This window comes from Artibeus jamaicensis, unplaced genomic scaffold (assembly GCF_021234435.1).
Source record: "Artibeus jamaicensis isolate MK-2021 breed Jamaican fruit bat unplaced genomic scaffold, CSHL_Jam_final scaffold_1964, whole genome shotgun sequence".
Classification (NCBI taxonomy): Eukaryota; Metazoa; Chordata; class Mammalia; order Chiroptera; family Phyllostomidae; genus Artibeus; species Artibeus jamaicensis.
In genome coordinates this window covers 7,867,541-7,883,402 of record NW_026522030.1, presented here as the reverse complement: position 1 = coordinate 7,883,402, position 15,862 = coordinate 7,867,541, and the positions used below count along the sequence as shown (strand labels likewise).

Here is a 15,862-nt window from a genome sequence, read left to right as displayed (position 1 = left end):
AGAAATGAAGGAAAATACACAGGGATCCAATGGTGATGGAAAGAAAACTGGGACTCATATCAATGGAATGGAACAGAAGGAAGAAAGAAACAACCAAACAGAAAAGAATGAACAAACAAGAATTCAAAAAAATAGAGGAGAGGCTTAGGAACCTCAAGGACATCTTTAAATGCTCCAACATCCGAATTATAGGGGTACCAGAGGGGGGAAAGGAACAGCCACCAGTGGAAAACTTATTTGAACAAATAATAAAGGAGAACTTCCCCAATCTGGCAAGGGAAATAGACTTCCAGGAAATCAAGGAAGCTCAGAGGGTCCCAAAGAAGTTGGACCCAAGGAGGAACACACCAAGGCATATCATAATCATATTACCCAAGATTAAAATGAAGGAGAGAATTCTAGAAGCAGCAAGATATAATTGGATAGTTAACTCCAAAGGAGTTCCCATCAGACTGTCAACTGGTTTCTCAAAAGAGACCTTACAGGCAAAAAGGGGCTGGAAAGAAGTATTCCAAATCATGAAAGGCAAGGACCTACATCCAAGATCGCTCTATCCAGCAAAGCTTTTATTTAGAATGGAAGGACAGATAAAGTGCTTCTCAGATAAGGTCAAGTTCAAGGAGCTCATCATCACCAAGCCCTTATTATATGAAATGTTAAAGGGACTCATCTAAGAAAAAGAAGATAAAAATATGAACAGTGAAAGGACAGCAAACTCACAGTTATTAACAACCACACCTAAAACAAAAGCAAACTAAGCAGACAGCTAAAACAGGAGCAGAGCCACAGAAATGGAGATCACATGGAAGGTTAGCAACAGGGGAGGGGGAGGGGGATGGGATGGGAGAGGGTATAGAGAATAAGTAGCATAGATGGTGGGGAGAAAATAGGGGGAGGGCAAGAGTAGTGTGGGAAATGTAGAAGCTAAAGAACTTATGAAACATGGACTTGAACCTAAGGGGGGAATGTGGAGGGAAGGGGTGTGCAGGGTGGAGGGCAATGGGGAGGGAAATGGGACAACTGTAATGGCATAATCAATAAGATATATTAAAAAACTGAAAAAATTATAAAACTATGCTTTATTATAAGGAGAATTTAAATATAACAACAACACTGAAATTGTAACTGGCATTTACAGCCTCAGTCAGAGTAAAAGTTTCTTTAACAGGAGAAAATATACCATACCATGTGAATCATCCTACAAAGTTATTATGAAACTATCTTTAAAACACTGAAAAATAACACAGGCATTACTAAAAGGATAAAACATTTAGTATACAGTCAATAATTTTCATCATCCCACTAAAATTTTTGTGTACCCAAAATGGATTTTATTATAAGAAAATATATACACTTCTAATAAATTATCTCTGAAAATAATTTTTTAAATATGTGTTTTAAAAACATTTCAGCCCTGACTGGTGTAGCTCAAGGGCTGAGCATCATCCTGCAAACTGAAAAGTCATCAGATCAGTTCCTGGTCAGAGCACATACCTGGGTTGTCAGCTGGGTCCCCAGTTGGGAGTATGCAAAGAAGCAACTAATCAATGTTTCTCTTGCACATCAGTGTGTCTCTCCCTCTCTTTCTCCTTCCCTTACCCTCTCTCTGAAAATAAATAAATAAATAAAATATATTTTTTAAAAACCTTCAGTTTTGGAGATGAATAGGTCCACGGTAAGTTTTTCTTTCAATGGTAACACATTTTTCAGATTAATTGCAAGAAGTGTTTCTTCTCAGTACAAATATTATAATATTGAGTGTTTTTACAGGATACTTATTCTGTTTAAAGTTTTTCTTGCATAACACTCCTAGGGTTCCTTACCTCTGTGAGTGCTCAGGTATAAGGGAAGACCTATGGCTACAGGTTTCCACGATTTATTACTCTGATACGGTTTCATCTCTGAAATGAATTCCCTGATGTTGGATTAAAAATGCACTGTGACAAACTAACAAATGAACAAACCTATTACCACATTAATTACATTAACAAGTTTTCTCCCTAGTATGTGTTCACTTATGTTTAGTAGAGGCTGATCTTAAACTGAAAGATTTCCCACATTCATTCCATTGGTAGGGTTTCTCTCCTGTATGAGTTTTCTGATGTCAAATTAGTGATGTTTTATAGCCAAATCATTTTTGACATTCATTACATCGATAGAGTTTCTCACCAGAATGAATCTTCAGATGTGCAGTGAGGTGTGTACTTCAGCTGAAGGTTTTTCCACCATTCCTTACAGACATAAGGTTTCTCTTCAGTGTGAGTTCTCTGGTGTTGAGTAAGATGTGTGCTCCAGTTGAAGGCCTTTCCACATTCATTACACTCACAGGGTTTCTCTCCAGTATAAATTCTCTGGTGTTGAATAAAGGCTGGGGTACGGCTGAAGGCTTTTCCACGTTCTTTACGCTCATAGGGCTTGTCTCCTGTGTGAGTTCTTTGATGTCGAATTAGTGATGTGCTGTGGCAAAAAACTTTCTGACATTCCCTACACTGGTAGGAGGATTTCTCCCGAGAATGAATTCCCAGATGCTCAATAAGATAGGTGCTCTGGCTGAAGGTCTTTCCACATTCAATACCTGCATACAGTTTATTTCCAGTATGAATTCTGTGATGTTGAGTGAGGACTGAAATATGGCTAAAAGCTTCCCCACACTCATGGTAGGGATAGGGTTTTTCTCCCATATAAATTCTCTCATGATTTTTAAGGGAGGACCTGTGGCTGAAGTCTTTTTCAAATTCATTGCCCTTGTAAGGTTTCTCCCCAGTATGAATTCTGTGATGCTGGATAAGGTTACTGTTCTGGCTGGAGGCTTTACCACATAGTTTACATCCATGTCTCTCTCTCACACACAAATTTTCTCAGATTCCTTGACTACTGAACTATAGCCTCACCTTTAAGTCGTTCCTAGAATAAGTAAGATTTTAGATATAAATGCATCCTTACTTATATCGAATAAATTATTTTTCATTTATAAATTGTCTTTTAAAAAATCAATTGAAGCAGACTTATGCTCTAGGCTCCTACCATTTGTATCACCATTATGAAATCTTTATCTTTGAGAAACTCGCAGTTGTTTAAAAAGGTTTGAGCTCGGATTAAATATTTCCCCCAAATTATATTCAGGATCTTTCTCTTTTTTTAAAGAAAACGATTTTATTTGTTTATCTTTAGAGGAGAAGGGAAGGAGAGAGGGAGAAAAATATCAGTGTATGGTTGCTTCTTGTGTGTCCCCTGCCTGGGAACTGGCCTGCGACCCAGGCACGTGCCCTGACTGGGAATCGAACTGCAATCCTTTGGTTCACAGGCCCACACTCAATCCACTGAGCTACACCATCCAGGGTCATGGTCTTTCTCTTGAATTGAGTTTTCTTGTAACTTTGTTCTACTGGTGTTTCTCAAACTGGTTATCGAATTCAAGCTTTCTCATGTAAAATTTTAGAAATCATCATTTGAAATTTTTCTAGTGTCAAGCCATGGCGCTACTTGTTTTTCAGCAATGTTCTATGTTGGAGCTGATTCTCTGACTTTGGACATAGGGTCCTGAATTAAGTAGAAGACCACACCTCTTTTCTCTGAAATGCAAAGGGGGAAAACAAAACTTACTCATCCATTACGGAAAAAAATATATAATAAAAATAAACCAGTGATAGGTATAAAACAAAAGGTTATACAGGGTAAGTCCTGATTTATATGTAAGTTTAAAGAAGGATTACTGTAGATAGGCATAGAAAAAGAAACAGCAGCTACCGAGATGAAATGCACAATTTACTCAAAGGTAAAGATACAGAAAAGTACATGATGTGACAAAAAGTTAGTGACACTAACTCAAATGTAAGTATTTGTAAAGTGAAGGAAAAAAATAAAAAGGGAAAAAAGAAATGGAATTGAACAATAAAACACTCTGACAACTAAACAGCCATTCAATGCTGTACAGCGGAAAATTTTTAAAAATTGAAGTTTTCTGCTATAGTAATAACATAAATATACGATGTGTTAGGTGAAGATGTTTGTTAATTTAATCTAAAGTGGATAATGCAAGAATAAGATTATCAAATTCAGCAAGAAAGTATAACATAAATTATAAGGGCCCGGGTTGGGAAATAACTAGTAAGAATTTAGTACAGGAGTAAATTTAAAATGAGTACTATTTTTTAATAGTACTCATTTATTACTCTCCCCTCTTTATTGAATTTATTGGGGTAACTCTGGTTAATAAAATTATACAGGTTTCAGGTACACAATTCTAAAACACATCATCTGTAGGCTGTATTGTGTTGTCACCCCAAGTTTCTGTGACTTATTAATATGGTTCTTCCTACTTGTAAGATAACATCTGATTTAAAAGCTGACATCCTAATCTTGGTGCAGGATATGGACTTGAGTGTTTATAATAGATTACAGAATTGTGTCGTACGTAAGTCATCTCTAGCCAGTCTGACACATAGAAATGTTGATACTGTTAAGGTTACACAATTATCTACTTACAATGTTATAAAGAAAAGAGCTATTGCCTGTTTAGTGAAAGAATGAAAGGAAAGGGAGGAGAGGGGAGGGGAAGGAAAGGAATCTGTGCACAAACAAGATTTAAAATCTCTGGTCCCTAAACTCAAAGCTCAGTCTCAGATAAGCAACTGTAAATCCCATAACCCCACACACTGTAGCATTTGAGGAAAAAGTCACTGCAATCTGGCATTTTGTACTAATTATAAAGCTGTACTTGTGCAATGAGGAAAATCTCTGGCAGTTCTTACCATGTCTCTGTACATTGCCTGAAAATGGTCTGATTCTTTTCATTCCTACAAGGTCAAGTCCACCGGCACAATTTTCATTGATGTTTCCTAAAACATCAAATAAATACCTACTCACTAAGGGATAATTCATGCAAACATTTTTGAAAGAAACAGAAAAACTCTCAACTGAAAATGACAAAGTGGAGGGTTAGAAACTTTGAACTCAAAGTTCTAAGTTCAATAGTGTCCAAAAATGCATTATTTGGTGCTTACTGCTGAGCATATCCAGAAGCAATACTAAAGTTTCCCTACAAATCACTGAAAATAAGAAATATCTAGCTATCTATAGATATCTACAAATAGACATAGATATAGAGATGTTGGGAACCTTGTCCTAGGTCTCGTACTTCCCCGAAATGAGCACCTGGCCTTAAGCTAAGAACATTGCGGTTAGCCACAAGGCACAGTCCGTTGACTATCTGAACCTCTAATCAACAAGGACTTTCCAAATAACCTCCGGCTAGCCCCCATGTGCACGCGCTTCACAAGCCAATCGGCTACAGGTACATGAGGTGTCCATGAGTACAAGTTACACCCAAGTAACCAATAAGCGGGCTCTCCTTTGTCTTAAGCTAGCCAATAGCAAGCAGCCTAATCTTCTTCCTCTCCCTTCTTCCATATATATATATATATATATATATATATATATATATATATATATATATATATACACCCAGTACGGAAAAATAAAATTTGCAGCTTGATCAGAATTTATTGTCTTGCTGCCATTCTTTGCGCCTCTTGTCCCCCCAACCCATTTGTTCCAGGAAGGTGGTCGAGCTCCAGTTGACTGCTCTGCGGGCCAGAGCATAGAGATATAAAACATAAACTCCAGAAATAGAAACTATAAGGATATAAGTAGGTAATGCATAAATGAGCATGGTTATAACCCTATTCCCTGATGGTAGCAATACACATAAAGAAAAGTGGATCAATCAAAAAATAAAGTGATGGTGCCCTGGCCAGTGTGGCTCAGTCGTTTGGAGCATCATCCCATAAACCAAGAGTCTGAGGGTTCGATTCCCAGTCAGGGCACATGCCTAGGTTTCAAGTTCTGCCCCAGTGGGCACATGAGAGAAGTAACCAATTGATGTTTCTCTCCCTCTCTCTCTCCCTCCCTTCCCCTTTCTCTAAGGTCAATAAGCATGTCCTTCAGTGTGGAAAAAAAATTTTAAGTGATGGTATTAAGACATAGAAAAAAAGGAGTTAAGATACAAACATTGGTAAGTCTTTCCTATTTCATATATAATCTTGGAGGAAAGAGACTGGCACCAAGCACTGGCTAGACCTGCTTACCTTGATAAGCAGGGAGAGAGCTATGGCGGAGCTAGAACTCCTAACAGCATTATCTAAGAGCATTAGCATTTGCATTGTACCAATTACTCCCTCTGGTATAATTTATTCTTGCCAAGCAAGACTAGGATGGAAGTTTGCTTTCCTGTTTGTTTTTCTTCCCAGAGTACTTAAAAGGTCATAAATCCCTTAATGCCATTAAGGACTAAATCCCTTAATGCCATTTATAATGCACACCCACGTTTTTGTGCACATTATACATGAGGTTATTATGTCCGTGGCATGTAATCATTATACCCATGTATAATGTGCATCCTTATTTTTCCCTCAAACATTGGGGCAAAAAAGTATGCATTATACCTGGCAAAGTACAGGTAACTCAGGGTCAGTCAGATGGAAGGGATGCACAGGGCAAGGTATGGGGACAGGGCACAGAGCTCCCATGCGCTCGCCAGGCCTGCTACTCATCCCAAATCTCCATGTTGTCATCCACCCAGAAATTCTCCAAACCCCCTCCTTTTAAGGATTTCTGTAGAGGCTACATTACACGGGCAAAGACTAATTCAATCACTGGCCATTGCTGATTGCACGGGACCTCCAGCCCCTCGACCCTCCCTGGAGCTCAGGGGGGGTGGGACTGGAAGTTAGAGTTCCAGCCCTCTCATCACAGGGTTAGTCCTAACAACCAGTCTCCGCCCTTAGGTGAAGTCCCAAAGCCGCCTCATTAACATAACAAAAGACTCCTTGCTTGTTTTCTTCAACTAGAAAATTTCAAGGGCGTTAAGAGCTCTGTGTCATAAAAGAGAACAAAGGCAAAATATACAGTTGTTTGTGTGGAAAAAAATACAATAATCAATAACCCAGGCATAAACTGTTTCATGTACTCACACTGTAAACCTACTTTTGCCCCACCCTGTATGTTTCTCATTGGAAACCACAACACCATGATAGGGAAAACTGGCTGTGAGCTGTATGGGAACTCTCAGCACCATATCCGCAATTTTTCTGTAAATCTAGAACTATTCTATTAAAAAGCTTATCAATATAAAAACAAAAAAAGATGCCTTATTATATTTCAGTTAATCTGTTTACCTCAACTACTACCTATGTTTTCCTTTAAGCACCTTTTAGCCTAGTTTTATGTTTCACTTCCTGATGAAGCAATTTATACGGTTCCTCTCATACATTTTTTTCATAAAGAAAGATTAGAGCATAAGAGGTCTATGACACTTGCTCAGAAGGTCTAACATCTGCATAACTGGAGTCTCAAAACAGAGGGAGTGAACAGTCAGGATGCAATATTTGAAGGAATTAGGGTAGAAAATTTCCCCAACTGATGACAGACGTTCAAGAAGCCCGAAATCGTAAGAAAGCTAAATGCCGAGAAATTCCCACCTAGGATATCCCAGTCAAACTTCGGAACATCAAAGATGGAAAACAATCGGAAAGCAGTCTAAGAACTGGGCACAGTCACTGCAAAACAGCAGCACTGCCGACTCCTGGACAGCTGAAGAAACCAAGGGAAAACCCGTGTTCTGGGATGAGAAGACGTAATACTTTAAAGATGCCAGTTCTCTCCTGTTGTGAGTTCAATGCGCCCTTGCCAAAAAACTTTTAAAAAGTTGAAGTCCTATCCTGAGTACTTCCGAATGTGGCCTTACATGGAAATAGGGTCGCTGCAGATATAATTAGTTACGGTTATTAACTAATGATACTGGAGCGGCACCCTACTCCAATGTGACTGGTATCCTTATAAGATGGTCATGTGGTGACCCAGAAACACACGGGGAGAATACTGTGTGACAATGAAAGCAAAGATCAAGGTTACCAAGCCTCTGTATAACCAAGGAATGCCAAATACTGCCAGCATGGCCATGCTGACTCCTGGGTTTCAGCCTTCTGTCCTGTAGAACTGAGTGACAATAGTTGCTGGTGTGGTGAGCCCCCTAGTTTGTGGTATTGCGTTACTACAGCCCTACGAAACTAACACATCCCCAATTAGATGTATTTGTGAATAAGAAAAAAGATGAGGATGAGGAGGGATCTCTCTACATTATATACCAGAGCATTATACATGCATGTTTATTAAAGCGCGATGGTACTGACACAAGGACAGATGGAAAGTCATAAAACAATGAAGAGTCTAGAAATAGGTCCTTACTTTTATATGGATTTAATAGATGATATATGTGGCACTTTAAATATTTGGGGAAGGATGGAAATTCAATATATGATCTAGGAACAACTGGCTTAGAACAAATGTGGGTACATTTATACATATATTACTGGAGAGTTATATACATGTAACCTCTGCATATAAATTAAGAGCAATTTAAGAGATTTCTCAAGGGATATTTAACGACATGTGATTTTTCCATCTTCAGGTGATAACTAGAAGTCAAACCCAGCTTAAGATACCAATCTTTCACCCAGTTTAAGATGCTGGCTTGAAAAGCTTTGCTCACCGGCAATGCAGCCAGGGGCCAATAGTCAGCTCCTCCTCCTTAAGACCACCTTATCCAACCAAGTAGAGACCTGGGAAGGCAGAGCTGTAAGAGGAATGGAGGCTGGAGAAATCAGGACTGTCTTTATGGGAACCCTGCCTGACTATCTGAATGTAACCCACACCCTCCCTAAAAATAAAGTCTTAGGGAGTCTAGGGTTAGGTTCCTTCCCTGCAGAGCACAGCAGGAAAGGCTGCTGACTTTGCCGTCTGGAACTCTGGCCCTGTCTCGGTGGCCCCTGCAGTGTTCAGGGGCACAGCTCTGATCTGGCAATCCAGACACAGGGTTAACTCCGGAGCGCTGGCCCTCTGGAATGGCCCTCTGGTGTCCCTCGATGGGGACATAGAGGACACCAGTCTCCTCCACATTCATTAATAAAAATCACAAATAACACTTGCAAAGCATTTTAAGTTTTTCAAGGTGCATTCACAAATGCTACGTTAAAGAACACAGATCAACCGCTAATTACCCACAAAAAGTAGAGAACCAATTCCACAGTTCTTTACAGAAGAGGTTTCAGAAATTTACCTACAAAACCAAACAAAAAGCTACCTCTAGAGGGGCATTTCGAAGGAAAAAGAACTGGCTACCAAGAGACTTAAATTCTAGCACCACTAAGTTCCTAAGTTCAGTTTTTCTGCAATTTCCTACCAACGTCTGGAGGGGCAGGCCCTCCTCTTTGAGTATCTACCTATCCAACTGATCCCATCACAGCCAAAGGCCCAAAAGCCCCAAGCTCTGTATTTGTACTCTCCCCACCCCCCAGCCCAGAACCGAGCGCCCAAACCCCTGACCCTTAAGTCTGGGATGGACAACCAGGACTCTAACTCCCTCCAACACTGAGACAGCCCTAAACCTGCATAACCTGCATGTGGGCTTCACGTGACCACGCTGCACTCTCACTTAAACCAAACCCCACCCCTTAGTCTCTGCCTTTCTCCCCCCCCCCCCCGCTCCTCCCCGCGCCCCCCCCCCCCCCCCCCCGCCAACCCAGCCGGCCAAAGCACTCTCTCAAACCCCTCCCACTCAGCCCCATCTCCCGGGATGGGGGCAGTCCCGAGCACACCTACTCCCCAACTCCCACTCAAGTGCAAGGGTCAGTGGAACAACAAACTCACCAGCTCCTCAGAAAGTGGGTTGTACATTGTCTGGCAAATTAGCCCTTCCAATCGGCAGTTAGGACACATGTCTGGGTTAAAGGCCAGGTCCCCAGTTGGGGGCGTGCGTGAGGCAACCGATGGATGGTCCTCTCCCTTCCCTTCTCTCGAAAAAATTTATTAAATCCTTAAAAAAAAACCACAACACTATCAGGGTATCCAGATCCAGCAAAACAAGAGGTGCACCTGCGTGTGCGACCTCCTGGAACTACACTTCCCAGCACGCTCTCCGCAAGGCAGGGGGCCCTTGAGCGAATCTGCTGCAGGCTCCCCAGTGCCTTTCCCTGGTAGTGAGAATCGCAAACGTACCTTACTCTTGTGGTTTAAGTGAAAAGGAGAAAGGAAAAGAAAACAATCTCTTTTGCCATAAGCAAATACGGATCCAAAGGGATGCAAATTCTTCCTTAAAATTTTCCCCTTACACAAAGGTAACGCCTATTCGTTGTATCAGCGTATCAATAGACGATTTATAAGTAACCTTTTATAAATAACAGATAAGCAAGAGGACGGGGAAAAATCCAAACTAAATGGAATTCCATAACAGAGAGAATAACAATGGACGCCATGGTGTGTGTGTGTGTGTGTGTGTGTGTGTGTGTGTGTAATTCTAAAAATAAATCTGATAGTCCCATTCCTCATCATGAATACCGGTGTGTGTAAAGAGAAGGCAGGAGGTGAAATATCGAATAAGATCATAGTTTGGGAATAAATATTTTTTCTAGAGCTTTTATTTTCTGTTAGTAATTTAACTTTTCACTTTAATGCTACTAAAAGAGTGCTTTGATGAGTCCTTGTAGATTAATTTGTGCCCTCCTCCACAACTGTTCTTGAGAATAAAGCCCAACAAATGAAATTAATTAAACGGGAATGTACATATCTAACTTTTAAAAATATATTTTATTAATTATGCTATTACAGTTGTTTTATTTCCCTCACCATTCCCCCCCTTTAGTTTATGACCACGTGTCTCAAGTTCTTTAGATTCTATATTTCCCATGCTATTCTTGCCCTCCCCCCATCTATTTTCTATCTACTGTCTATGCTACTTATTTTCTGTACCTTCTCCCCCCTTCTTCTTCTCCCACTCCCCTGTTGCTAACCCTCCATGGGATCTTCATTTCTATGGTTCTGCTCCTGATCTAGCTGTCCTCTTAGTTTGCTTTTGTTTTAGGTGTGGTTCTTAATAACTGTGAATTTGCTGTCCTTTCACCCTTCATCTTTTTTATCTTGATTTTCTTAGGCAAGCCCCTTTAACATTTCATATAATAAGGGCTTGGTGATGATGAACTTCTTGAATTTGATCTTATCTGAAAAGCACTTTATCTGTCCTTCCATTCTAAATGAAAGCTTTGCTGGATAAAGTAATCTTGGTTGTAGGTCTTTGGATTTCATGACTTGGAATACCTCTTTCCAGCCCCTTCTTGCCTGTAAGGTCTCTTTTGAGAAGTCAGCTGACGGTCTGATGGGAACTCCTTTGTAGGTGACTGTCCCCTTAGCTCTTGCTGCTTCTAGGATTCTCTCCTTCATTTTAATCTTGGCTAATGTAATTATGATGTGCCTTGGTGTGTTCCTTCTTGGGTCCAACTTCTTTGGGACTCTCTGAGTTTCCTGGATTTCCTGGAAGTCTATTTCCTTTGCCAGATTGGGGAAATTCTCCTTTATTATTTGTTCAAATAAGTTTTCCACTGGTGGCTGTTCATTTCCCCCTTCTGGTACCCCTATAATTCGGATGTTGGAGCATTTAAAGATGTCCTGGAGGTTCCTAAGTCTCTTCTCATTTTTTTGAATTCTTATTTCTTCATATTTTCCTGTTTGGCCATTATTTTCTTCCTTCTGGTTCACTCCCTTGATTTGAGTCCCAGTTTCCTCTTCATCACTATTGGTTTCCTATATAATTCCCTTCATTTCAATTAGTTTAGCCTTCATATGTTCCTCTAATTTGTGACTATAATCAACCAGTTCTGTGAGCATCCTGATGACCAGTGTTTTGAACTCTGCATCTGAAAGTTTTGCTATTTCTTCATCGATTAGATTTATGGGCTCTAGGGCTTTGAGATCTTCTTGAGCCATTTTTGGTCTGTTCGCGCCCGTTAATTATGAGAAGCGGAGCCTTAGATGTTCACACGGGTGGGGCTGCCCAGGTCGCTGGGTTGTGACGCTGTATGTGGGGGCGGGGTCTGAGCAGGGAAATGGCGGCCCCCTCTGCTGCCTCTCGCCATTGGGGCCTGCTCGGGTCCCGTTGTCTCACCACCCACTCCCTCACTGGTCTATCTGCGCATGAATGTGGGACCACAGTCAACCCGCCGCCCTGCGCCCTCGCTGGGTACACTGGTCACTCACTGGGTCACTCACTGGGTCCACCCTTGCAACCCCACACCTGGGATCTGTGCGCCTGAGTCTGTCTGACCGAGTTTTCTGTGCAACCTTGCTCCGCCAGCTGTTGGCTTCTCCCCTCTTACCAGCCAGGCTGAAGAATTGGTTGTTATCAGACTTCCGAAAAGTTCAATTTTCTGTGTTCTGGCTGTGTTTTCTGTTGCTAATATTTTGTTGTCTCTCAACTTGGTTGTGTGAGAAGGCACGGCACATCCACCTATGCCTCCATCTTGGCGGAAGTCTCCACATATCTAACTTTTATCTATATGAAGAATATATATGGGCTGCAGAGAGTAGAGAATAAGGATGAGGAAAATTAAAAATGACAAAATTAAAATGAGATTCAAAGCCCACTCTAAGGTTGAAGGGCTGAGTGGAAAAAGACTGAAGAGATTAAGGGAAAAAACCCATACAGACAACTGTATGGTGATTGCTAGAGGGAAAAGTGGTGGAGGGAGGTAAAAGAGGATGAAGGCGAGATAAATGGTGATGGATTTGACTTTGAGTGGTGAATGTACCATGCAACATACAGATGATTAGGGAGTTGCACATTTGAAACCTATATAACTTATCAATGTCACCCCAATAATGCAGTAAAAATAAAAATAGGTTGTTCCTATGCATATGCATAGAAATTATATAATCATATATGCTTAAGCGTGTACTATATATACTTTAAAAATTAAAAGAGGCCCTGGCCAAGTAGCTCAGTTGCATAGAGCCTTGTCCTGATAAGCTCAGGCTGCAGGTTTGCTCTCCAGTCAGGATGCACACTAAAATCAGCCAATGAATGCAATAAATAAATGGAGCAAATAGATGATCATGTCACCGCAAAGGGACTGGGACCAGGCTGGGTCTGCTGCGGCATGGTCTGGAATGCGTGGCTTTCTGACTTCATGCAGGAAAGGTTTCAAGACATGAGTTCAGATGATTTTAAGAGTACGTTTATTTAAGGCAGGCTTGGGATGGAAGAAGCAAGAACACAGCAACAGGAGCGAGCCTGGGTGGAGGTGCTTTTTACCTCACTGAAGTTAGGCAGAAGGAGGGCCCTTGGAGACAGGATCAGCTGCCCTCTGCTCTTCCTGGTTGCAAGTCTCATTGGAAGCCTCAGCGCTTAGGAGAAAACAAAGATGCAAGCCTGAGGAAGGAAGGTGGGGAGGTGCGGGCATGCTCAAGGGAGAGAATGGGTACTAGCATCCTTTGCCTTGAGGGTTTTTATCAGTTTTTTTTTTTAAGATTTTATTTATCTTTAGAGGGGAAGGGAAGGAGAGAGGGAGAGAAATATCGATGTATGGTTGCCTTTCATGCATCCCCTGCTGGGAACTGGCCTACAACTCAGGCATGTGCCCTGACTGGGAATCAATCCTTGATCCTTTGGTTCCCAGTAACTCAATCCACTGAGTTACACCAGCCAGGGCATTTTTTTTTTTATCAATTTTTTAAAGGCAGAAATTTTAGGTAAGATTCCCTCTTTAAAAATGACTGAGTGGAACCCATGAAACCATACAGACCTAGAGTTTTCTTTTAGGGAAGATTTTAAATTATAAATTCAATTCCTTTCATTGTTATCAGGCTATTTTGAGTATTCTCTTCTTTACCCAGTTTTGGTAACTCATGTATTTCAAGGACATTTCCCATTCAATCTAATTAGCAAATTTTTGCAATAAAGTTACTAACTTTCTTTTCATTGACTGTAGGATAGTGGTGTCACCTCCTTTATTCATTAGTAATTGCTGTCCCCTCTTTATTGTGATGTGCCTATCCAAAGATTTGTCAATTGTACTGGTTATTTCAGCGAATCACCTTTTGTTGTCATTGACTTTTCTCTATTGTTTATGTTGCAGTTCCGAGATTGACAAACATTTTCTGTTAAGTATGAGAGAGAGAATATTTTAGGTTTTGTGAACCACTTCTGGTCCCTGTTGCACAGTTTGTTTTACAATCCACTTTTTAAAAATGATTCTAGTTTAGGGACCATACGGAAAAAGGCAACTAGCCAGATTTGGCCTGTAGTCTGACCCGTTCTAACTCAGTGATTTGTGCACTTACATTTATTACTTATATTCTATTATTTTGGGTTTTCTCACTCATATCTTTCTATCTTCATAAGGTGAAAGCTTAGGTAATTGACATTTCCTCTAATAAAATAAGTTAAAACTATACAATTTTCTCTAAGCACCACTCTAATAGCATCCCCAATACATTGATGTACTGTTTTCATTTCAATATTATCTAATTTCTCTCGGGATTCAACCCTATGTAGGCTACCAAATAGAAAAGGTGTTGAAATTCTATTCTCTCCAACTTATCAGAAAAAATTCACAGTTGGATTCCCTCCCATCCTGCCCCCAACGCACTGGCATGACATTTTGACCTGTTATATTCTAAGAATGTCTGAAATAGGATAGAGCTCAGCTGTGAAAAAAAACTTGAAGTTGAAACAAGCATGACACCTAATAATTTAAGTGACCATCAGTATATAAATCTTTAAATAAACATTAGCATCTCAGTGACAGACATGATTAACATTTTAACCATTTAACCTATAAAATAAAGCAACCTAAGGCATATTTTCTACATTATCAGGTAGTTCCATTTGTTTCAACTTTTAACTCTGCCTAAAGACTTTGAAATAAAGACTTCTAAGAGTTTATGTACTGTGTAATGTTTCAAAGCCTGGATAGGAGCCATGGTTTCTTGCACAATCTCTCAAATTCCAGTTGTTTAAAATGAGAACAGGCTGTGCTCGCTTCAGCAGCACAGAGTTAAATTGGAACAGAACAGAGACTACCACGGCCCCTATGCAAGGGTGACACACACATTCACGGAGTGCATTGTACTTTTTTAAAAAATAGAGAATCGTGCTTGACTCATAGTGCTCCAGAAACATCTAACAGTAACACTACTAAAGTAGAATGGAGGAAGTATGAAGTACCCTTTTTAATAGAATACAAGCAAACAGGCTAATATGTTAAACATATTAGGAGGCAGTCAAAAAAAATGTACAGGAACCCCCTGCCTCTTTAATGGTCATAGAATTACTAGCTGTGTGTAGGAAACCATGAAGTAGAAGGTAAACATTTGAAAATAAAGGTACTGAATCTTACAAGAATCTGGGACATGAAATGAAATAGAAGGGGTATAAAGCTTTCTTCTTGCTGAAACTATGCACAGAATTAATGGGATGACAGTGAAGAGGGATAAATGCTAGAAACACAATGAATTCTAATGGCTGACGTTTCTCTGAAAATATTACTTGGTTTCATAAGAGGCCTAACAGGTAAACTGAACCTCAAGGAAAGTCTAAAAAAGTTTGACAAATGATTGTTATGACTGCAAAATTTGCATTATCATATAGTTTCTGAGATGACAACACTGAAGTACAAGACACATGGATGTTTTAGTTTCTGACATGTTTGTTCAAAAAAATCCCATATGTTTACATCCCAGCCCAACATTCATCTTCAAAATGACTAGTAAAAAATGTCTGCAACTCACTTCTTTTATTTAAAATCACTATTTAAAAGTTAAATATTTTTTTAGATCCTTATCAGGCCATTTAAGGAAATTGTTCTATTTTTAATTAAATTAAATAGTCATGATTATTTACTACTTTCAATTTTAAAACATCAAAGTCTAAGAAGTATTTGATCTAAAAAATTTTTAAATCAGGTTCAAAATGATACAGCAGCTTCACCTTCATTCAGGAAAATAGTTTAGCCCTGGCTAGTGTGGCTCAACGGGT

At 40.0% G+C, this 15,862-nt stretch overlaps 1 protein-coding gene and 1 non-coding gene across 2 annotated transcripts in view; one reads left to right on the top strand and one right to left on the bottom strand.

The window, feature by feature from the left end:
- Window positions 1-2,165: 2,165 nt before the first annotated feature.
- The window catches only part of LOC119054741 (zinc finger protein 883-like), a 31,039-nt gene continuing 17,342 nt past the window's right edge, over window positions 2,166-15,862 (bottom strand). Inside the window, exon 5 of the mRNA XM_053656185.1 lies at window positions 2,166-2,356. Within this exon, the coding sequence (XP_053512160.1) occupies window positions 2,166-2,356 (191 nt within the window). The remainder of the gene's footprint in view (window positions 2,357-15,862) is intronic.
- On the top strand, window positions 14,857-14,961 carry LOC119054797 (U6 spliceosomal RNA). Its single transcript, XR_005083573.2, has one exon. It is a non-coding gene; the product is annotated as a U6 spliceosomal RNA (small nuclear RNA).